General features: G+C 45.7%; 1 protein-coding gene across 1 annotated transcript in view; it reads left to right on the top strand.

The window, feature by feature from the left end:
* Positions 1-25088, top strand: part of usp12a (ubiquitin specific peptidase 12a) — a 64373-nt gene that overhangs the window by 6499 nt on the left and 32786 nt on the right. Inside the window, exons 2-4 of the mRNA XM_072476919.1 lie at positions 14140-14220; positions 18617-18830; positions 19969-20204. Of these exons, the coding sequence (XP_072333020.1) occupies positions 14140-14220; positions 18617-18830; positions 19969-20204 (531 nt within the window). The remainder of the gene's footprint in view (positions 1-14139; positions 14221-18616; positions 18831-19968; positions 20205-25088) is intronic.

Genomic DNA, 25088 nt, shown 5'->3' with positions numbered 1-25088 from the left:
AGCGCTGGATTGGATTTTGTTTATTGTCACGTGTACCGAGGTACAGTGAAAAGTATTTTGCTGCGTGCAGCTCAACAGATCATTAAGTACATGAAAAGAAAATACATAATAGGGCAACACAAGGTACACAATGTAACTACATAAACACTGGCACGGGTGAAGCATACAGGGGTGTAGTGTTAAAGAGGTCAGTAAATAAGAGGGTCATTTAGGAGTCTGGTGACAGTGGGGAAGAAGCTGTTTTTGAGTCTGTTCGTGCGTGTTCTCAGACTTTTGTATCTCCTGCCCGATGGAAGAAGTTGGAAGAGTGAGTAACCCGGGTGGGAGGGGTCTTTGACCTTCTCCTGTTGACACATTGTGCTATCTTGCTTTTATGCCACTATTAGCAGTTTAGTCCTTAATGCCACTATTAAGCCTCTCTTTGCCTTATGCCCATGACATCTTTACCAATCTCTCCTTAGCTCTGACTTATTCCTGACTTTCTATTCTTACCCCGTTTTCCAGATCCCGTTTCAGTTCTGTCGATGTCTTATGGACTCTGCTTCTCTCTCCACAAATGCTGCCAGACCTGCTGAGTTTATATAGCATTTTCTATTTTTATTTCAGATTTCCAGCATCTGCAGTATTTTGCTTTTATTATAATGGTGGTATTTTCCTTTCTGTAAATTGATATTACACACCAGTAAGATGAAACAAATGATGTGCCATCTCTGTCTGAAATCATATTTTTCCTTCCAGGTGTGAGGAAAGGAAGGGGTAAAGATAATAGTTCCAATGAGATACTGCCCCAGCTGTATGAGGAAAGGAAGGGGTAAAGATAACAGTTACAATGAGATATTGCCCCAGCTGTATGAGGAAAGGAAGGGGGTAAAGATAACAGTTCCAATGGGATACTGCCCCAGCTGTATGAGGAAAGGAAGGGGTAAAGATAACAGTTCCAATGAGATACTGCCCCAGCTGTATGAGGAAAGGAATGGGTAAAGATAATAGTTACAATGAGATACTGCCCCAGCTGTATGAGGAAAAGAAGGAGTAAAGATAGCAGTTACAATGAGATACTGCCCCAGCTGTCAACTCTGCAGAGGCATCACATATTCCTTTGCCTTGTGCTACAATAAGCCACAATAAGATTGATTGCCTGTATCATCTTCAGGGGTGGGCCCAAGTAAAGTGGCAAGAGGTGGATTCATACTGTTTTCTTGAGTGGAATAGCACCTCACATACCCATTTTAGAAAAACATCTCTTTCAACAGCATTCCTTCTATATATAATGTATATTATATGCCTTGTTTCTGAAATTATTTAAAATACCAAATTTTGTAATGTGTTAAAAGCAGTGATCGTATCTCTGAATTTAGGTGATATTTATCATGTATTCCGTCTTCACATCTGCATTTACTCCAGTTATTTGCTGAATATAGTTTCACAAATATGTTCTAAAGTGCAAAGTTCAGTGCTGCAAATAGAAGTAGAAGTTATAACCTCTTGATTTATACAATCCCAGTATCTGTTTCAAGGTACAATGGTAGAGATGGCATTGCCCATATCACATTATGAAGCATACCGTATTTGACTTTAAAAATGATCATTAGCACTGTAAAGATAGTTCACGGAATACTGAACATCTATTATATACATGGCGTTTGCAAGATTCAGAACACCTAAACTTATTTGAGGAAATCGTAACTTGTTTACGGCTAAGCATGAAGGGGATAAAATGTTTTTGGGTACTCCTCAGTGTAACACGAGATTGAGATGTCAAAATGGCATCCCAATCTCTGGAGACCCGGCGTGACCCCTGACCTCACCCAGTCCCTGTGAGGGGGTCCCCAGGTCCGCCCCCCCCCCCCCCCCTTCCCAACACCCGCAAAAGGAACCCCCCCCAGTCTGAATGGCACCATTTGAAAAATGCCAACCTGGCACCCAGTCCGAACCCCTGGGAGACCCCCACGAGTGCTGTTCTGCCTGGATCCACTTGTGGAGACCAGAACTGAATAGCACTCGCCCGAGATCTGAGGCGAAGGGGGTAGTTCCCGGTGCCTCGGGAAATTGCATATTAGAGTGAGACTAGCTGTCTCGCACTAATATACAGATTTGCCAAAAAAGTGATTGTCACAACGTCGCGTGAGATCGTGTTAGATCTCGCGAGGCTTTGCGAGCTGGGTAGATCCCGGGAGCGGGGTCTTGCGGCTTCTATCGGTCACGTTTTCGCTGCGGCCTGCTGCTTTTTGGGTGCAGCATGGCTGGCAGATCGCACCCCATGTCTTCTGGTTTTGCAATCTTCTGTAAAGTGGAACAGTTTCTCTAGTTATCTACCTTTTCCCATATTTAAGGTTTCCCTAAGGTATGCAGTATGACCTCTGTATGAATACTGGTGCCTAGGAGGTGTGTAAAAGTGGGCTGGACTGATTCACTTTCTCTCTGTCTCTTCTCCACATGAAAAAGCAGTTGATCTAGCGCAATGGCTCCAATCAGAAGAATCCCACGTTTTAAATCTTAAGCTTTGCATGAATATTTTGTTTCAACAGAAAGTAAAAAAGCTAGCTTATTCAACATCAGTTAAGCAAAAAGAGATCAAGGTGAAATAGAGCAGCATTTTTCATTTAGTCTGCTGTTTAAGTAATATTACACATTTTCTTTGAGGAGAGAGGTAATGACAACTCAAAAATCTGGAAATAAAAGCTGGTACTAGTAAAAGTGACTATTTAAACTGTTGTATTGTCATAAAAATTGGTTCACTAATCTTCTTTAGGAAAGGAAACCAATTGTCTTTCCCAAGTCTATCCAATAGGAGACTTCAATTCCACACCAACCTAGTTGACTCTGAGGTGACCTCGCAAGCTTCTGAGTATCAAACCTCTACAATGCAACAATTGAAGAAGATCATCACCACCTCAAAAGCAACTAATGAAAGGCAATAAATGCCTGCCTATCCAGCAATGCTCACACTAGGGCGTGAATAAAAACAAAATAGAAGTTAGAAGAAATGAAGTATACTGTCTATGAATGGTTCCACACGGTTTATTTTCGCCTGTGCTCGCCTGATTTTGGGGATGGGAGATCATGAGCCAGATCTTCATATGGTGAGGGGGAAGCTAAAACAGAAAATGCTGCAAATTTAGGCTGAATGTGTAAAGAAAGGCGAGCTGTTGATATTCGAGACAACCCTTTATCAGAACTGGATGATATTGCAGATGATCAGCTTATAAAATGGAGCACAGCAAGGGAAAACGGTGATGGGAAATACAAGAAAAGAAAAAGAAAGACACGGTAGCATGGGCGGCACTGCTGCACAGTGGTTAGCACTGTTGCTTCACAGCACCAGGGTCCCAGGTTCAATTCCCCGCTGGGTCACTGTCTGTGCGGAGTCTGCATGTTCTCCCTGTGTCTGCGTGAGTTTCCTCTGGGTGCTCCGATTTCCTCCCACAAGTCTCGAAAATCGCGGCTAAGTGTGACGCGGCGTCAACGGGTCTCCTAGCCCAGCAAATCCGTGGCCCACAGGGGGCCAGCACGGCGTCGGAGTGCTGCACATAGCGCCGGCGCTGCTACGCGGCCCTGCACTGCCGGCAACGGGTCCGCGCATGCGTGCGGCGGCTAGCCGCAGGTCCGCGCATGCGTGCGGCGGTTAGCCGCAGGTCCGCGCATGCGTGCAGCGGCTAACCGCGGGTCCGCACATGCGCACGCCAGCCGATTCTGCGCCGGGCCTGCGCAACATGGCGGATCTGCACAGCGGGCCGGCGTGGAAGAAGGTAGGCCCCCCTCTCCCTGATTGCGGGCTTGGCCGTCGTGGAGGCCCCCCCGGAGTCTCATCTCCCTGCCCCCCCCCAACCAGGATGGCCACCGCGGCCGCAGGTCCGAGCTACCGCCGGGTGGAACCATGTTAGAACCACGTCGGCGGGAACTCGGCCAGTCGACTGTGGAGAATCACCGCGGGGGCCTCTTTCATCGGACCCCGACTGGCGCCCCGTTGACCGTGCGCACGGCTGGCGACGATTCTCCAAAGAATCGTGTCCAGGCGTTGGACCGGTGTCATTTCCAATTCTCCGAGCCGGCGAGGCCTCGGAGAATCTCGGCCGTGATGTTAGATAATTTGAACATTCTCCCACTGTGTACCCGAACAGGCGCTGGAATGTGGCGACTTGAGGCTTTTCACTAACTTCATTGCAGTGTTAATGTAAGCCTACTTGTGACAAAGATTATTATTATAAATGATTATTTGGAGAACAGGAGATGATTAAATGAGAGAACTAATAGTGAAGTTGTGAGAAATTAGAGATTGGGAATATCAAAAACTGGTGCAATAAAGAAGTCTCAGTAGCTCAGGAGTCTGGTGGGAGAGCAAGGCAGATCAACAAATGGGGTTCAGGCCATCCTGCAGTCAAAACCCAAATAAGAATCCACATCCCAAGCACCGACCCGTTCCCCCCTCCAACCTCCGAAGCATGAGTATACCCATCCCACATTACAAGCTCCTACATCAAAGAAAATCCAACAGGTTTGTTTAGAATCACTAGCTTTCGGTGCGCAACTTCTTCATCAGGTGCGCTCCGAAAGCCAATGATTCGAAGCAAACCTTGTGTTGTAAGACTACTTACTGTGCCCACCCAGTCCAACGCCGGCACCTCCGCATCGTCAAAGAAAACGGGAGAGGTGATTTGAAGTTGTTGAAGTTAATTTCAAGACCAGATGGCTGAAGATTGTGGAAATAGATGGACTTTTATTCCTTTGGGTAATTTGCTGGGTTATCTCCTTTTTGTGCACCCACTAATGGCTTCAACTGTCCATTGTGGAATGATGTGTGCTGCATATATCCTGAAGGGGGCATAAATAAATTGAAGCAGTTGCTTATTTAATACAATCCAAACATCATGATTAAGGATGATAATATCCTACATCAGGTGGTAACTATTTCCGTACGTATTGAGCACATTTATGTTCTTCTTTATGCCTAACAATACTTCTCTGTACAATAAGGTGGAATGCTGTCTTTTATCTCTGGTGTAATTGACTCCTTATCTGAATTTAAATTTGTTTTACTAACAGTGTAGTAGGCTTAAAGTTCTGCTGTTACTTAGTGCATTAATCAAACACAAGTAGGTTGCTTTGCTAGTTTTTTTCCCCTAATTTTCCAGAGCTTGTGCTATAAATATCCAAAGTAGATGGTAGGCCATAAGAACTGGTGCTTCAAAGCCAACTTAATTATATACAAATTGTGTTCCCTTTAAAAAAAAATGCTGCAAAGAAGAATTCAAAATGGGTGAAGAACCTTAACTGAGGGAGGGGAAAGCGGGAAGACATATTTGTATGGAAGAGAGTAGAGAGACTGAGGTGTTCAGCTACATAGTTCTTTAAAAGTACAAGACAAATTTATAATGCTTTAGAGGTTCTCAATCAGGCTGGATTGAGCTGAGAAGGAGGAAACTGAAGTGGGCAAGCAGGCAATTTTGGATCACCAAAGGACGTGCCAAACGTGGATGGATAAAGTTTAAAAAACAGGAGGCACAAGAAGCAGCAAATTGGAATGACTCCAAGATGCTGTGCAGGGTTGTATGGGAACTGATGGTGCAAGAAGCAATTCCACATTCCACTGGGCAAGGATGGCAGGACACGATTGACAGATGAGAACCAGAAAGTGAGGCGGATGGAATACTTTCGGAAGATCTTCAATCAGCCCAGCTCCGAGTTCGGACATTCTGAATTCTCCCTCGGTGTACCCGAACAGGCGCCGGAGTGTGGCGACTGGGGCTTTTCACAGTAACATCATTGCAGTGTTAATGTAAGCCTACTTGTGACACTAATAAAGATTATTATTAAGTCAGACCACTCAGCAATTGCAACAACTGGAGGGGAATAACACTGCTGGCATCGTACCGGGGCCCCACAAGGCTGTGGACTCAGCCCCCTGCTATACTTCCTATGCACATATGACTGTGTGGCAAAATTTGGCTCCAACTCCATCTACAACTTTGCTGACGACATGACTGTAGTGGGCCGGATCTCAAACAATGATGCGTCAGAATACAGAAGGGAGATGGAGAACCTAGTGGCGTGGTGTAATGACAACAATCTCTCCCTCAATGTCAGCAACACTAAAGAACTGGTCACTGACTTCAGGAAGCAAAATATTGTACACACCCCTGTCTGCATCAACGGGGTCGAGGTGGAAATGGTTGACAGCTTCAAATTCCTAGGTGTGCGCATCACCAACAATCTGTCCTGGTCCACCCATGTCGACGTTATGACCAAGAAAGCACAACAGCGCCTTTAGTTTCTCTGGAAACTAAGGAAATCCAGCATGTCCACATTGACTTTTACAGATGCACCATAGAAAGCATCCTATCTGGCTGCATAACAGCCTGGTATGGCAACTGCTCTGCCCAAGACTGTAAGAAACTACAGAGAGTCGTGAACATCACCCAGTCCATCACACGAACCCACCTCCCATCCATTGAATCTGTCTACACCTTCCGCTGCTTTGGGAAAGCGGGCTGCATAATCAAGGACCCCTCCCACCCGGCTTATTCACCCTTCCAACTTCTTCCATCGGGCAGGAGATACAAAAAGGCTGAGAACACGCACTAACCGACTCAAAAACAGCTTGTTCCCCGCTGTTACCAGACTCCTAAACGACCCTCTTATGGACTGATCTGATCTCTTCACTCATCTTCTCTACTGCGTAGTACTACACTCCTGTATGTTTCACCCGATGCCTGTGTCTGTATATTTACAGTGTGTATTTTATATTTGCCCTATGTATTTTCTTGTACGGAATGATCTGTCTGAACTATGTGCAGAACAATTCTTTTCACTGTACCTCGGTACAGGTGACAGTAAACAAATCCAATCCAATCAGTACCTGGCAAGGTCTTGAGCATAATGCTCACAGATTTGAAAGCAAAAGTAGATGACACCTTTTGTGAAAACAGGCAGGTTTCCAGTGACACATCATCTGTAAGCTGATCTTTATGCTCCGGAACATCGGAGTCTAGAGTATCAGATGCCACTTGTTAAATTTTTTGATATCATGAATGTTTCCACCAGCAGACACATGGAGAGACTGCAGCACCAATGAAATACTACAGAGAATTGATCGGAAGCGCCTGCAGAACATTGTGACGGAGAGAGAACTGAGACTGGCTGGACACTTATTAGGCCTCCCACACGTACCCCCCACCAGATTGGCAATAGAATGGACATCACTAGATGGAAAAAGGAGCCTGGGCTGGCCAAAGGCTGAGGAGTACTGCTTGAGGACCTTTAAGAGTGGGACACCACCTGGGCTGGAGTAAAGAGATTTTGATGGACTGGAGCTAGTGGTGGTGTCCTGCTGCCCATTGTCACGCATGGGACTTGAGCAAAATCTAAGTGAGAAAGAATGGCATGCCAGCTTCTCGATGTGGTCCTGCCTCCCGATACTTTTGGTGGTGACATTGGGTTTTGTGGAGGAGTAGCCTTCCCCAAAGTGATGGGTCATTAATTCACCTTACAAGTGAGCCAGTTTTGAGCTTGTTGAATTTCGAAAGCATTTTTGGAGGGGGAGTCATGGGGAACATGTAGGGTCACAACTAGAACCATGAACAGGAGGCTGATTTGAAATAGGGGGGGCGGGCAGTCATTGAGATGGATGTGTTTAAGAGCGGTGTTAAAAGGGAAGGATCAGTGAGCTCTTTATTCAGCTGCACACTGGGGATATTGAGAGTCTAGAGTTTGCAAACACTTTGATCTATGGGCACCGGACCAATTTGAGAGTGGATGGGAGTGCTGGACCAATTTGAGAGTGTTTGGGAGTGGAAGGGGGGCTGCAGTGTGAGGGGATCCAGGCAACCATTGTTGTGCATCTGCTAGCGAGGAAGAGGGCTGAGCTACTCTATTTTGGAGATGAACAACAATGTTGTGCAGGTGCTGCAACAGCAAATGCATGTTGGGAAGCATGTAAGGTGATAAATGAGGAGCAGGGAGGGCACAAAAATGATACCCTTAGGCGATATTGTTCTGATAATGAGCTTGCTGAACATCATGGGGACGCGACTTCCAAGCAGATGGTGACAGAATTGTCTGGCTTTGCCGAGGAGTACCTCATTCCTTGTTGGTCAGTAGGAATATCCTGGTAGTAGTTTAAGTGGCAGTGACATTGGACCTCTTTTGCCTGTGGGCATTATAAGGGGAGGCAGTGGAACTGACGGGCATCTTGCAAGTGGCTGCCTATCGCAGCATAAGTCAGATAGTGGTTATTCTATTCAAGAGGGTTTCTGATTACATTGAATTCACCCCTAATTGAGTCACACGTGCTCAGTGGGCAGTGGCATTTGCCCTCATCATGGGACTTCCTCAGGTGCAGCGTGTTATCGATTGCATTCATGTGGCCATTAAGATACCGGCTGATGAGGAAGTATTCATGAATAGGAAGGGATTCTACTCCTTCAATGTTCAGCTGGCTTGTAACCACCATAAGTGTGTTTTGCAGGTGTGCATTGTATCCTTACAGCTCTGCCATGGCACCTCCATCTTTAGGTATTTGCAGATGTTACAACTGTTTGTGGCACTGGAGGTAATATGTAGATGGTTGCTAGGAGACGATGGCTTTCCATTGAGGAGGCTGCTGACATCAGTATGAAACTCCTTGCACAGAGCAGCTCTAAATGCTGACATCTTAGCACAAGGGCCACTATAGAGCAAACCCATTTAACTCCTGAGGATGACACTCCGGCCTTAACTGGTCCTGGGGCACAGTCCAGTACACTCCCTCAATGACCTGTAGGATTAAGTTGATCTGTCCACCAGAGACTTGTGGACCTTGAAGAGCGAGATGTAGCGGAGGGGCACACCTCTTCAGAGGACGAAGTAGTGGTGGAGTAGGGTCAACCAAATTTGGCTGAGGACTCAAAAGCATTGACCAGGATGGAAGGAAGCTTGGGTTGCACTAATTCAAGCACATTTCTTGTGAGGACACCTGTAAGGCACACAGCTTAGAAACTCGCATCTCCCAGAGAGAGGGATCACATCCAAGATTCACATGACACATAGCCTTTCCATTGGTCTCCACATTGCCTGGGAGAAAGGCCTCCAATGCAATTGCCACAAACACACTGGTGTATCCCTTGTCTCCCTCTCCTCCTTCACTTCATTCTTCTGCATTACTATCAAACATTGGAATTGCACAAGTCTGATCCAATCATCAGCATCTTCGTTTCATTAGAGTCCTTTATGAATGAATGCAGCCAGCACAAAAGTCACCCAAATATGCCACTAAGTGACTACCAAGGCAGTTCCTTCTGTTCTTGCTGCTCCTATGGAGAGCTTCCTCCTGTGAGATGAGAATGAGGTGGAAGCAGTCTGTTCATGTATTTGTGCATACAGTCGGCTATTGGGGGGCTACACCATAGGCTGCCCGATCCATATTGATGCAAGGCAGCCTTGATCATGGCCTTAGCCCGGGGAACCAAAGCAGTGGATGATGATGAGGACAATTCTTCCTGAGGGTTTCGCTCCTCAACATGATTGCTGCCTACTGTCAGCTTTATCATGATAGCATGGATGTCAGAGGAAATTGCCAGCTGGGGCATACCTGACACCCACTCTAAATGTTTGTGCCATCAGTGCAACATGTTAGTGCTGCGGAATGTGGCATGCTGTTCCTGTATCCATTCAGCCATTGTTGCCATTGGTTCTCCATGAGGCAACGGTTGAGCTCCTGCATACACATGTGCTCTGATTATATCATGAATGACCCCTCTGTTCTCTGACCCTGAATAGGTACTGCCTCAGGGAATGTTGACATTTGCGCGCACCTATTACTGCTTCAGGAAGACCCATAGTGTGTGCGATTCCAGAGGTTCTGCACCTTTGCCCAGTTCAGCAAGCTGTATCTGTTCTCGACCCGTCAAGGGGACTCCCCACAGCTGCTTCAGCCTCCCTTTCCTCTTCAATAATGTGTTCCTCATCCTGTGCCACCCATTGTAGACTATTTGACTTATGGAAGGGTACTGGCCTAATTGCTGTTTCCTCTGCTGAAGATTAGATTGTCGCACTGGCACGTTGAGGCCCCCCGCCCCCCCCCCCCCCCAAACAACTGGCACAATGGTTTACTTAAACTTGTCAGGAAAATATTGTCGCTGAAATCAGTTCTTTCTGCAAAGCTGTAGCGGGTCCTTTGAGCTTATGCATAGGCATGGAGGAAACCGATTATATGGAAACTCCTCCCAGTCACCTGAAAATGTAAAGATAATTTCGCCCTGTCTTGGTTGGAGTCCCATCTTGGCGTTGCCAGGGTGGCAGGAAGGACCTCCTCCATCCTGGACTTTAAATAGCCTGAGTTGAGGACCAGCACTTGAACAAGCTCTTTCTAAAATCATAGAATTTACAGTGCTGAAGGAGGCCATTCGGCCCATCGAGTCTGCACCGTCCCTTAGAAAGAGCACCCTACCCAAGCCCACACCTCCACCCTATCCCCGTAACCCCACTTAACCTTTTTGGACACTGAGGGTACTTTAGCATGGCCAATCCGCCTGACCGGCACATCTTTGGACTGTGGGAGGAAACTGGAGCACCCGAAGCTATTCAAATGGTAACTTTTAAAGGCAAGGAATTTGAGGTAGACAGCAGAATCCACAGAGGGGAGTATCAAAGAGACTGATAAGTATATCTGCTACTACCCTCGTTGGGGAAGGAGGTTTGTTCTCCGTCTAACAGCCAGGCAGTTCCAGCTACTGTTTATGAAATGACTGGACTAGTTCCTCACATTATTCCAAACAAAAATACGCCACTAAGAACCAGTGTTTCAAGTTATCCTTCAGGGGACTTCTGGTTGCGGCTATGCCTAGGTAGGTCGCACGGTCGGCAGCTCCCGCCGATAACGGACTTTTAGGCCCTTTCATGGAGCTCCAGCGGCACTTTGACGTCGATTCCCGGTGTGGGAAGGAAACAGTGAGGGTCCCCCAGTGCTGTATGGAGTGGACCAGGAGTGGGGCGATCAAAAAAGCGGCTTTGGAGAAGAGAGGAGAACGGGCTTGAAAAAACAAGATGGCGGCTGGCGGGGATCAGGCAGCATGGGCCCAGTGGTCACGGGAGCAGCAGGTGTTTTTGAGAGGCTGCTTGGTGGAGTTAAATGCGGAGATGTTGGCCCCTATGAAGGCGTCGATTGAGAGGTGGGTGGAGACCCAGAAGATGCAGGGGGCGGCGATAAAGGAGGTGCAGTAGAAGGCCTTTGATAATGAGGATGAGATTTTGGGGCTGGCGGTTAGAGTGGTCTTGGGGCTGTGGGTAGGGAATGGCAAGGTATTGGACATATACCAGGAGCTGCAGGAGGCCTCGGTGGAAGAGCTGAAGGGCAAGTGGGAGGAGGAGCTGGGTGAGGAGCTGGATGAGGGCCTGTGGGCTGACGCCCTGGGCAGGGTCAATTCCTCCTCATCTTGCGCCAGACTTAGCCTGATTCAGTTGAGGTGGTGCCCCGACAGTGGCGAGAATGAGTAAGTTCTTTGGGGTGGAAGACAGGTGCGTGAGGTGTCCAGGGGGCCCAGCAAACCATGTCCATATGTTCTGGGCATGCCCAGCACTTACAGAATTTTGGAACGGCTTTGCAAAGGCTATGTCCAAGGTCTTGGGCACTCTGGTAAAACCGATCTGGGGGATAGCGATATTTGGGGTATAGGATGATCCGGGAGTGCAGGAGTCGAAAGAGGCCGGAGTTCTGGCCTTTGCCTCCTTGGTAGCCCGGAGGCGGCTCTTGTTAATGTGGAGGGACGTGAAACCCCCAAGTGTAGAGGCTTGGGTAAGTGACATGGCTGGATTTCTCAGGTTGGAGAGGATAAAGTTTGCCTTGCGAGGGTCCATGCAGGGGTTCTCCAGGCGGTGGCAACCGTTCCATGACTTTCTTGCGGAACGTTAAGTGGAGGTCAGCAGCAGCAGCAAACCAGAGGGGGGGGGGGGTTTGTAAAAATGATTGAAAAATTTTGAATTAAAACAAATTTTAAAAACAAGTCATCCTTCAGGGTTTTGAGACACTCAGAAAATGGCAGCGGGGTTCTTAACACAAGAAACAAAGAATTTTGTTTTGCAGAAACCCATTAGGATATGGAATGCCCCACCAGAACCAATGGTTGATCAGTATCCATTAGAGCTTTAAAAATGAATTGTGGGGGGGGGGGGGGGGGGGGGGGGCAGGATAGCAGCTATGACATTTCTGTGAAATTATGTTGCTGCTGGGACGTACAGGGCCATATCAATTGAGCAAGAAAAGGATTTGAACCGATAAACAAATACTGTAGTAATTTTAAATGGTTAGTGGTTAAACATGAGCAAGATAGAACCTGACATACAAGATTAAGGAATGGAAAGAGCATTGAGATGCAAAGAAAAAGCGCAGTTGGAGCCTATATGGAGTAGAGCATGGCAGGTAAAAACAAAGACCAGGGTGGAGTGAGATATGGAGATTTTGAATTACATGAGAAAACATGTCAGATTTTAATTTTGCACAAAATAAAATATATGCATTTTAACTGCAAGTTTTTATTTGATTGGCAACCAAATATACAGATGGCTGCTTCTAACCCAACCCATGATTGTCTGTTACAAAATGCTGCCACCTGAAGTTAACCTCTGTGGTCATTCTGTTCTGTTTTTGTGACCAACATGGTCATAGAATTTGGTGACTCTGGTTATCTCCAGTATATGACTGTAACAATTGGAAGAACATGCAGAAAGTGCTGGGAGAATTCGGGTACAGAAGGAACTGGAGGAAGAAAAATCAATAATAGTATAACGAGAGCCATGCGCAGAAATATTAGATGCATAACTTGTGATGGGTTTTTAAAAAAAATATGTAAGGGACAAAAGATTACCATGAATTTTGGAAAAGATCCCAGCATTTCACTGCTAATACTACTTGTATCTTTGCTCCCTTTTGGGAAATAAACGTTGCTTCACTTTAAACAACAACTTGTTTTGCACGGCTGAAGTGTTGGAACAAAATGTACACAGCTGGTAGCATAATCCCCAAAGAAAAAGGACTTTCTCTAAAATGCTTCCAGAACAGTTTGTATGAAATATGGTTGAAAATGGTGATCAGTTACTACAAAATCAGCGACTTGCATTTAAATAGTGCCTTTAACATAACAAGATGTCTCGGGGCACTTTGCAGGAGTCTTATCAAATAAAATTTGACATTGATTCACATAGGAGGTATTGGGGCAGATGACTACAGCTTGGTCAAAAAGGTTTTAAGAAGCATCTTAAATGAGGAGGGTGAGGTGGAGAAGCTTTGAGGGAATTCCAGAGCACAAGATCCAGGCAGCAGAAGGCAAAGCTGTCAGTGGTGGAACGATTAAAATTGGAAATATGCAAGAGGCCAGAAGTGATGAGAAGATTACAGAGATAGGGAAGGGCAAGGGGATGGAGAGATTTGCGAACGAGAACAAAAATTTTAAAATGGAGGTGTTGCTGGACTCCCATCGGAGGCCAATTAGGTCAGCGAGTACAGGGGCGATAGGTGAATGAATGATACTTAGGATATGAGCATGTAGAGTTTTGGATGAGCTCAAGTGGAAGATGGGAGGTCAGCCAGTAGATCATTGGAATAATCAAGTAGAGAGTTAAGAAAGGCAAGGATGAAGTACTCTGTAAATGAAAATGAAATATATAATTTCTTCTGGTGGTATTCAAAATCATTGATATTTAAGCTAGGTCATATCTGCTTTGGCCATTGTACTTGCCAGATAATGCTTAAAATAGTTAATATTTAATTATTCATGATCTTTTAAGGCTGAATTTTACAGTTGTGTCAATAAGCAACCACTGGCTACTTTATCCTCCTTGTAAGCTCTAAGCAGCTCTACCACATATTTAAGTCTTAGGATAAAGTCCCGTGCAGTAATGATAAAAATAAAGTTCACAAGGAAGTGCACACATTAGCAATTTAGAGGGCCAGCATGGCTCTTTAATAGTACAGCAGAGACCTAAAAGTCCTGCCCAGACTGAACCCGGGCTTCAGATGTTGTGAAGATATCAGCAAGGGGTTATAAACCCTGTGTTAACAATTCAGTTTTGCACGTGAAACATTGTCTTCCCATTCTCCACTTTCAACTCAACATTTGTTTACAGGAGATGAGCACAAATCATTAACAATTTTCCCTTCCTTTTTAACAGGGCATCAATGCCTCTGCTTTGGAGAAAGAGATTGGGCCAGAACAGTTTCCAGTCAATGAACATTATTTTGGCTTAGTCAATGTAAGTGGAGAAGACTGATTTAATAAATATCTCCAAAAGGGACTAATCGCTAAAGGCATTTTTAATGTATATTTGTGTACATAATGGTGAGAGTTAATGGTGTTGGCATTGCGGGCGGGGGGGGGGGGGGGGGTTAAATATTTACCTCTAATCAAACAATGACTACACTTAGCAAATCCAGATTAGTTGGATGAGATACAAGAGATGTGGAACTCGTTTATCTTGTTTTGACTAATATTTTATTCTCAACAAAAATACTAAATTTCTCAAGAACACAAAAAGGAGCAGGAATACACAGGAGCCTGTTCCGTCATTCAATACAATCATAACTGATCTCGGGCTTCAATTCCATTTTCCTACCCTTAATTTCCTGAGAGACCAAAAATCTGTCTATCCCAGGCTTAAATATATTGAATGACGGAGCTTCCTCAACCCGCTTGGGTAGGAAATTCAAAACATTTACAACCCTTTGAGTGGAGTCATTTCTCCTAATCTATGATCAGCCCCTTATCCAGAGCCTGTACACCCGTCTTTTAGATTTCCCAACCAGCAGAAACATTTCTCAAAGTCTACCCTATGAAACCCCTTCAGAACTTTGTAGGCTTCAATGGGATTGTCTCATTTTCTAAACTCCAGAGAATATAAGCCCAATTTACTGAATCTCATCATAGGACACTCTCCTCAGCCCAGGGCCCAATTTAGTGAACCTTCTCTGTACCGCCTCCAATACAAACATATTCTTTCTTAAACGTGGAGACCAAACTGCACATAATACTCAGATGTGGCCTTGCCAAAACCCTGTACGATTGTACACAACATCTTTATTCCTACACTCCAATCCTCTTGTAATAAAGACCAACATGCAATTTGCCTTCTTAATTGCCTGCTGCACCTGCATGCTAACTTTCTGCATTCTTTGTACGAGCACACCCAAGCCTCTTTGAACATGAACATTTACAGTGTCACACCTTTTTAAATATTCTGCTCTTCTATTCGTATGAGCAAAGCAAATAACTTCATGCTTCCTTACATTTTACTCCACCTGCCATAATGTTGGCTACTCATTTAACCTGTCTAAATCTCTTTGCATCCTATTTGTCTCCTCCCAATAGCTTACCTACCCACCCAGCTTTGCATCATCAGCAAACTATTATACATTACTCTGTCCCTTCATCTAAGTCATTAAATAGCTGAGGCCCCAGCACTGATCCTTGTAGCACTTCACTATTCACTGTAACCTGGAAAAAGCCCTGTATACCCACTCTCTACTTTGTATCTGTTAAATTGCCCTCTATCCATGCTAAAATATTACCCTACCTCCTTGAGCCCTTATCTTGCCTATTAACCTTTTATATGGCACCTTATCAAATGCCTTTTAGAAATCCATGTTCCCCTTTACCCTACTATTTAACCTGCTCTAATAAACTTTCCTTTAGTAAAATCATATTGACTTGTTCTAATCACACTAAGTGCATTGTTCAGACTTCCTTGATAATAGATTTAAGCATTTTCTAAACCACTAATGTTAGGCTAACTGATCTGTAGTTCACTGTTTTTTCTCTCCTCTTGGATATCAGTGTAATGTTCACCAACTTTCAGTTGAATGGGACCATTCAGAATCTACGGAATTTTGAAAAATCTAGCCAGCACATCACTATCTCTACAGCTATCTCTCAGAACACAAAATAATTTTGTTCAAAGCCTCTGCCATTTGCTCAATCGCCATGATAATTTCTCCTGTCTCTGCTTCTAAGAGACCAGCGTTTAATTTATCTACTCTTCCTTTTTATATACTTGGAAACGCTCTTACAGTCTGGTTTTATATTTGGACTAGTTTAATCTCATTTCCTAGTTTGTTTCCCTCTTTCATCAACATTTTGGTGGTCCTCTGCTGATTTCTAATACACTGCTAAAGCTCAGACTTGCTACTGTTCTTTTTACTTATGTTCCCTGCAATTACCTTATTCGTCGTTATGCAATCTGTCCGTTCCTGCCACACTGGGGCTGGTTTAGCACAGGGCTAAAGAGCTGGCTTTTAAAGCAGACCAAGGCAGGCCAGCAACACGGTTCAATTCCCGTACCAGCCTCCCCGAAAGGTGCCGGAATGTGGCGACTAGGGGCTTTTCACAGAAACTTCATTTGAAGCCTACTTGTGACGATAAGCAATTTTCATTTCATTTTTCTTGTCTTTACCCACTGTGCTATACTGTTCTGATGCTTCAACTTTTCTCTTTGGATTTCCAAACCTCAATTCACCCAATTCCCCCCCCCCCCCCCCAGTTCACTCTTCCCCGGTGCCAGTGTCTTATGAATCAAAACCCCATGAATTGAAACGCTTTCTCCCCACCTTTTGCTAATTGGCGGGTGCCTCCGGTAACAATTTTGAGATGATTACCTTTGATGTTCTGCTTTTTAATTTGGAGCCTAATTCCTCAAATTCTCTTGGTAGAACCAGGAATTATGTTTTGTTTTGTCGTTGATTCTCACGTGGACTACAACAACTGAAACCTCCCCTTCCCAATTCAAGTTCCTCTCCAATCATGAGGAGATGTCCTTAACCCTCCTACAGGCACCAGGCAGGCAACCTTCAGAACTCCCGGTTGTGGCTGCAGAGAACAGTATCTATGCCCCTAACTATACTGTCTCCCATCACTACCACATTCCTCCTCTTTCGACCCACTTGAATGGAATGGCAATTTTTACCATATCCACCCTTGTTGATCTGAGTAAGATAGCCATATTTGTGTTAATTATATATTTTGGTGCACTCTCATCTATCTAAGAATCAAGTTGAGTATCAGCTACTCCATATTTGCTTAAGGTCCTTAATATCCATCTGAAAGAGATGTTCCTCAACTACTATTGGATAATCACAGTCATTGCTGATTGTTTACTAAAATATTACAAACATTCTGGAGACTAGGATTGGTGGTGATTCACGGTCTGTCTCAAAAATAATCAGTTCAATTGATAATGAAGAAGAATAGAAGCACTGGGATAAGCCATCGCTGGTTTCCATTATCAAAGTATCCGCATTGCACCGTAACTGTAAATGAGAATTATGCGAACATTCAAAGTAATCTTTTTTTTCCCCCCCAAATGGATCAAGTAGATTATGATAAGTACGTTAATTTACCTGCAGTGCTGATTTTGATTTCACATAGTTCCAAATTGGGAAATTAATAGTTGTATTGAATAACCAGGATAGTGAAGTTGCACCATTTGTTTGGAGGAAATTTTAATATATCAAGTAGTTTATGATAAGTACGTTAATTTACCTGTAGTGCTGATTTTGATTTCACATAGTTCCAAATTGGGAAATTAATAGTTGTATTGAATGACCAGGATAATGAAGTTGCACCATCTGTTTGGAGGAAATTTTAATAATCTTTATTAGTGTCACAAGTAGGCTCATATTAACATTTCAATGAAGTTACTGTGAAAATCCCCTACTCGCCACACTCCGGCGTCTGTTCAGGTACACCGAGGGAGAATTCAGGATGTCCAATTCACCTAGCAAGCACATCTTTCGGGACTTGTGGGAGGAAATCGGAGCACCCGGAGGAAACCCACACAGACACAGGGAGAACATGCAGACTCCGCACAGTGACCCAAGCCGGGAATCAAACCTAGGTCCCTGGCGTTGTGAAGCAATTGTGCTAACCACTGTGCTACCGTGTCATCCTTGCATATATTAAATGTACACCAGTTTTATACCAAAGTAAGTTATGATGAAATGTCCACAATCATTTACACTGCCTCCAAAATACAACTACCCCATACTCTGCCTTCATTTATAAAGTTCTATTCCCGTGCAAAGAATAGCTCATGCAAGGTTCTTGGGTTTAGACAAATCATGTGTTGGTGTAGATTTCTATGCAAGCCTTTAGATGCAGAATAGCCCACGATCACAGACATCAGCATAAATTAGGTTTTTTGAGTTTGATAACAATTTTCTAATCAATCTTCTAAAAGTAAAAGATCTGTGCTGAAGCCTACACTATAATTAATTTCTGCATGTTAGGTTCAGGAAAATGTGGCCCAATGTTTTAATATGTTAAAATAATCCTGCAACTTGCAAAATTGAAAAAACATTTATTTATTTCTTGTGCATGTGCACATAGTAATATGTAACTTTCTCCTTATATTTTTTGTAAAACAAGTAGTAGCTTTTGTACTGTAATGTACTACCTGGGTTGGAAAATACAAAAACTGCAAGGTAACATTTTGGTTAACAATAGGTAAAAGTAAATATTCAAGTTGGCAACACTTACAGAATGGCTAGGAAATTATAAGCATTTATTCATACAACTATGTGAAGAGTTTTATTTTTCTGAACTTTTTGGATTTACCTTGTGACTGATTTCAGCTTGTTTGTCCTCTCTTGTGCTATTAGTTTGGGAATACCTGCTACTGTAATTCAGTCCTTCAGGCACTTTATTTTTGCCCTCCATTTCGCGAGAAAGTTCTAGCCTACAAGAATCAACCCAGGAGAAAGGAAAACCTACTCACGTGCTTGGCAGATCTCTTCCACAACATAGCCACACAAAAGAAGAAAGTTGGTGTAATACCTCCCAAAAAGTTTATAACAAGACTACGGAAAGAAAATGGTAAGATTCTTATTCAAGGGAGGCAAGGTCAGTCTTCCTTGTGAACGAATGTAAAGATATAATGGTTGGAATTCTCCAGCCCCCCATTGCAGCGTGCTATCCCATGGTGGAGGTGGCTTGCCATTGGTTGATGGCAGGATCTTCCAGTCCTGCCGAAGTCTCTGGCGATTTGGGGTTGACTCAGCCCTGCAGGCAGGAAGGGCTGGAAGATTCCACCCCATCAGTCTGACAACACCTCAGTGATTTTTAAATGCTGGCACTTGGGTGCTACTCACAAAATGAGTGGTGGTGGTTGATCATTGTAAGATAATGTTGGGGAAATCAACATGGGAAAAAGCCAACAATTTTACCATTTTGGCCTTGTGGTATCTTGGATCAATTTTATTTTTTGAATGACACAATAATTGGAAAATTGACCACAAGATTTACAGATTATCTGAATATTGAAGAATACCAACACTGTAATTCTTTAATAGTAAAACATGTGCTACATGGGCCATTCTTGTTCCAGAATTGTGTCTGCATCAAATCACATTGTTGCAGGCTGAGCTGGATGCCATCTTGCTCTGGTCTTTGGAAAAGGCACAGGGTACATGCAAGAGAAGTATGCAGATTAGGAAAATTATGATATTAGTCCGTTCATATGCTCATTCTTGTTTTCAGATCCCCTCATGGCCTTGCCTCTCCCCATTTCTAATCTCTTTCAGCCCCACAACCCTCAGATATCTGCACTCTGTAATTCTGGCCATTTAATTTCTTGAAGGAAAATTCTGAACTTCAATGCTCCAGAATATTCACCCAGCTATCCTCCATGTGCTCCTGCATCACATTCTTCCTCCAAAACATTCTTTCTCTCCATTTGTTGAAATCATTGCTCCCCTGTGCCAAACACTGACTAAAAGCAAAATTGCCACCTAATGGTGCTTCCAGAACGTAGCACTGTTAGATTTTTCATGAAAGGCATTACATCGTTGCCGCACAGTTTGCTTTGTTCTGCTCTTTTTGACTCTGATACTAGGGTGAAGCTCACAATTAGGAAGTTAAATTGAATACTTGTTCCAATTAGAAATATATTGCAGCACATAGTTTGCTCCCTATCAATATAGATAAAATTGTTCACTCTTTTTTTTTGTTTCAGAACTTTTTGATAATTACATGCAACAAGATGCTCATGAGTTCTTGAACTACTTGCTAAACACCATTGCCGATATCCTGCAGGAAGAGAAAAAGCAGGAAAAACAGAATGGACAGCTACATAATGGCTGTATTAATGATGACAATGGCAATAGCAATGACGTACCAGAACCAACTTGGGTGCATGAAATGTTTCAAGGAACATTGACTAATGAAACCCGTTGTCTTAACTGTGAAACTGTAAGTTTAGCATTCAAAAATTCATGATTTCTGAACTTGTCAATTTTATTATTCATAAGAAAATTTGGGGGTAACAGTAATAATAACTTTTATTTTTCACTCCTTTCATTGCCTGTGGCTACTTGAAATACAGTGGATGTCAGTTGAGCTGTTGTGTTAGTGCTAACCCCATATCAGGATATCTACCCTAATGCTGTTTTGCCACTTTTCCCCACCTTCTTTAATGTTTTGCTTGAAATTCCTGTGTGGGGCTTCCGGGTGCGGCGATGACCAGCTGAGTCGCACGTTTCGGCAGCTCCCTGTGAAACGGACTTTTGGGCTCTTGATAGGAGCCCCAACGGCAATTTTGACGGCTAAAAACACTGTGCGGTAAACCAGAAGGGAATCCCCCTGGATACGGATGGAAAAAGGAGGAGAGAGTGGCCAGATTGCTGTGGATCCTTTAGAACAGCGGCAAGGAAGGCAAGCAAAAACCAAGATGGCGTCGGAAGGTGGCAGTTTAACATGGGGCCCTGAACAACAAGAGTTCTTGAAATGCTGTGTGGAAGAGATCAAAAAGGAAATGAAGAAAGAGCTGTTGGCCCCGATACTACAGGCGATCGAAGGGCTAAAGGAGGAACAAAAGACCCAGGAGCGGGAGCTTCGGGTCGTGAAGGCAAAGGCAGCCGAGAATGAGGACGATATACAGGGCCTGGTGGTGAAGACGGAGACGCAGGAGGCACATCAGAAACGATGTGTGGAAAGGTTGGAGGCACTGGAAAACAACGCAAGGAGGAACAACCTGAGGATTCTTGGTCTTCCTGAAGGTGTGGAGGGAGCGGACGTCGGGGCATATGTGAGCACGATGCTGCACTCGTTAATGGGAGCGGAGGCCCCGGCGGGTCCGTTGGAGGTGGAGGGAGCATACCGAGTGATGGCGCGAGGACCGAGAGCAGGAGAAATTCCCAGAGCCATAGTGGTGAGATTCCTCCGTTTTAAGGATAGAGAAATGGTCCTTAGATGGGCGAAGAAAACTCGGAGCAGTAAATGAGAGAACGCGGTGATCCGCGTTTATCAAGACTGGAGTGCGGAGGTGAAGGAGGGCGAGCTTTAATCGGGCCAAGGCGGTGCTTCATAAAAAGAAGATAAAATTTGGAATGCTGCAACCGGCAAGACTGTGGGTCACATATCGAGGGAGGCACCACTACTTTGAGACGGCGGATGAAGCGTGGACTTTTATTGTGGAAGAAAAACTGGAATGAGCGGGTTATTAAAAAGAACGTTCGAACAAAGTGGTGGGGCGAACGTGGGGGGCAAAGAGGGGTTTTATGTACTAATCCTGCGATGTGGTAACTTTTCTCTCTCCCACAGGTGGTGATGGGGGGAGGAGGTGAGGTGGAGGAGATGAGGCGTTGGCCATTAGGGGCGGGGCCAAGGGAGAAGCGCGGGCTTGGTTCCCGCGCTATGATAATCATGGCGGGAATAGAGAAGCAGGAAGGAGGGGGCGTCGCACGGTGCGAGCCGAGGTCACGGGGGGAAGCCGAGGTCAGCCAGAGTTTGCTGACTTCTGGGAGCAACATGGGGGGAGTAATTACGCTAGCGGGGGATCTAGCGGGGGGGGTGGGAGGGGGGAATTACTGGGTTGCTGCTGCTGGGGAGAGGGGGGAGCTGGTATGGGAGAGGATGGGCGGGGGGGCACCGCCTGGGGGAGCTACAGCTGCGTGGGAACCGGGTGAGGAGCTGGAAAAAGGTGATGGCTAATCGACAAGGGGGGGGCAGGAAGCCCCCCAACTCGGCTGATCACGTGGAACGTGAGAGGGCTGAACGGGCCGATAAAGAGGGCACGGGTACTCGCACACCTTAAGAAACTTAAGGCAGATGTGGTTATGTTACAGGAAACGCACCTGAAACTGATAGACCAGGTTAGGCTATGCAAAGGATGGGTGGGGCAGGTGTTCCATTCGGGGCTAGATGCGAAAAACAGGGGGGTGGCTATATTAGTGGGGAAGCGGGAAATGTTCGAGGCAAAGACTATAGTGGCGGATAACGGGGGCAGATACGTGATGGTGAGTGGCAAACTACAGGGGGAGACGGTGGTTTTGGTAAACGTATATGCCCCGAACTGGGATGATGCCAATTTTATGAGGCGGATGCTAGGACGCATTCCGGACCTAGAGATGGGAAAGCTGATAATGGGGGGAGATTTTAATACGGTGTTGGAACCAGGGCTGGATAGGTCGAAGTCCAGGACTGGAAGGAGGCCGGCAGCAGCCAAGGTACTTAAAGATTTTATGGAGCAGATGGGAGGTGTAGACCCGTGGAGATTTAGCAGACCTAGGAGTAAGGAGTTCTCGTTTTTCTCCTATGTCCATAAAGTCTACTCGCAAATAGACTTTTTTTGTGCTGGGTAGGGCATTGATCCCGAAGGTGAGGGGAACGGAGTATACGGCTATAGCCATTTCGGATCACGCTCCACACTGGGTGGACTTGGAGATAGGGGAGGAAACAGGAGGGCGCCCACCCTGGAGAATGGACATGGGACTAATGGCAGATGAGGGGGTGTGTCTAAGGGTGAGGGGGTGCATTGAAAAGTACTTGGAACTCAATGATAATGGGGAGGTCCAGGTGGGCGTGGTCTGGGAGGCACTGAAGGCGGTGGTTAGAGGGGAGCTGATATCAATAAGGGCACATAAAGGGAAGCAGGAGAGTAAGGAACGGGAGCGGTTGCTGCAAGAACTTTTGAGGGTGGACAGACAATATGCGGAAGCACCGGAAGAGGGACTGTACAGGGAAAGGCAAAGGCTACATGTAGAATTTGACTTGCTGACTACAGGCACTGCAGAGGCACAATGGAGGAAGGCACAGGGTGTACAGTACGAATATGGGGAGAAGGGGAGCAGGTTGCTGGCACACCAATTGAGGAAAAGGGGAGCAGCGAGGGAAATAGGGGGAGTGAGGGATGAGGAAGGAGAGATGGAGCGGGGAGCGGAGAGAGTGAATGGAGTGTTCAAGACATTTTATAAAAAATTATATGAAGCTCAACCCCCGGATGGGAGGGAGAGAATGATGGGCTTCTTGGATCGGCTGGAATTTCCCAAGGTGGAAGAGCAGGAAAGGGTGGGACTGGGAGCACAGATCGAGGTAGAAGAAGTGGTGAAAGGAATTAGGAGCATGCAGGCGGGAAAGGCCCCGGGACCGGATGGATTCCTAGTCGAATTCTATAGAAAATATGTGGACTTGCTCGCCCCGGTGCTGACGAGGACCTTTAATGAGGCAAAGGAAAGGGGACAACTGCCCCCGACTATGTCTGAAGCAACGATATCGCTTCTCTTAAAGAAGGAAAAGGACCCGCTACAATGCGGGTCCTATAGACCTATTTCCCTCCTAAATGTAGATGCCAAGGTCCTGGCCAAGGTAATGGCAATGAGAATAGAGGAATGTGTCCCGGGGGTGGTCCACGAGGACCAAACTGGGTTTGTGAAGGGGAGACAGCTGAACACGAATATACGGAGGTTGTTAGGGGTAATGATGATGGCCCCACCAGAGGGAGAAACGGAGATAGTAGTGGCGATGGATGCCGAGAAAGCATTTGATAGAGTGGAGTGGGATTATTTGTGGGAGGTGTTGAGGAGATTTGGTTTTGGAGAGGGGTATGTTAGATGGGTGCAGCTGTTGTATAGGGCCCCAGTGGCGAGCGTGGTCACGAATGGACGGGGATCTGCATATTTTCGGCTCCATAGAGGGACAAGGCAGGGATGCCCTCTGCCCCCATTATTGTTTGCACTGGCGATTGAGCCCCTGGCGATAGCGTTGAGGGGTTCCAAGAAGTGGAGGGGAGTACTTAGGGGAGGAGAAGAGCACCGGGTATCTTTGTATGCGGACGATTTGCTACTATACGTGGCGGACCCGGCGGAGGGGATGCCAGAAATAATGCGGATACTTGGGGAGTTTGGGGATTTTTCAGGGTATAAATTGAACATGGGGAAAAGTGAGTTGTTTGTGGTGCATCCAGGGGAGCAGAGTAGAGAAATAGAGGACCTACCGTTGAGGAAGGTAACAAGGGACTTTCGTTACCTGGGGATCCAGATAGCTAAGAATTGGGGCACATTGCATAGGTTAAATTTAACGCGGTTGGTGGAACAGATGGAGGAGGATTTCAAGAGATGGGATATGGTATCCCTGTCAATGGCAGGGAGGGTGCAGGCGTTTGAGATGGTGGTCCTCCCGAGATTCCTCTTTGTGTTTCAGTGCCTCCCGGTGGTGATCACGAACGCTTTTTTTAAAAGGATTGAAAAGAGCATCATGGGTTTTGTGTGGGCCGGGAAGACCCCGAGAGTGAGGAAGGGATTCTTACAGCGTAGCAGGGATAAGGGGGGGGCTGGCACTACCGAGCCTAAGTGAGTATTATTGGGCCGCTAATATTTCAATGGTGAGTAAGTGGATGGGAGAGGAGGAGGGAGCGGCGTGGAAGAGATTAGAGAGGGCGTCCTGTAGGGGGACTAGCCTACAGGCTATGGTGACAGCCCCATTGCTGTTCTCACCGAGGAACTACACCACAAGCCCGGTGGTGGTGGCTACACTGAAGATTTGGGGACAGTGGAGACGGCATAGGGGAAAGACTGGAGCCTTGTGGGGGTCCCTGATAAGAAACAACCATAGGTTTGCCCCGGGGGGAATGGATGGGGGATATGGAATGTGGCAAAGAGCAGGAATAACGCAACTGAAAGATCTGTTTGTGGATGGGAAGTTCGCGAGTCTGGGAGCGCTGACCGAGAAATATGGGTTGCCCCAAGGGAATGCATTCAGGTATATGCAACTGAGGGCTTTTGCGAGGCAACAGGTGAGGGAATTCCCGCAGCTCCCGACACAAGAGGTGCAGGACAGAGTGATCTCAAAGACATGGGT

The sequence above is a fragment of the Scyliorhinus torazame genome, chromosome 15, assembly GCF_047496885.1.
Source record: "Scyliorhinus torazame isolate Kashiwa2021f chromosome 15, sScyTor2.1, whole genome shotgun sequence".
NCBI classification, from domain to species: Eukaryota; Metazoa; Chordata; class Chondrichthyes; order Carcharhiniformes; family Scyliorhinidae; genus Scyliorhinus; species Scyliorhinus torazame.
Note: the sequence above shows the minus strand (reverse complement) of the source record. Positions and strands in the feature narration are given on the sequence as shown.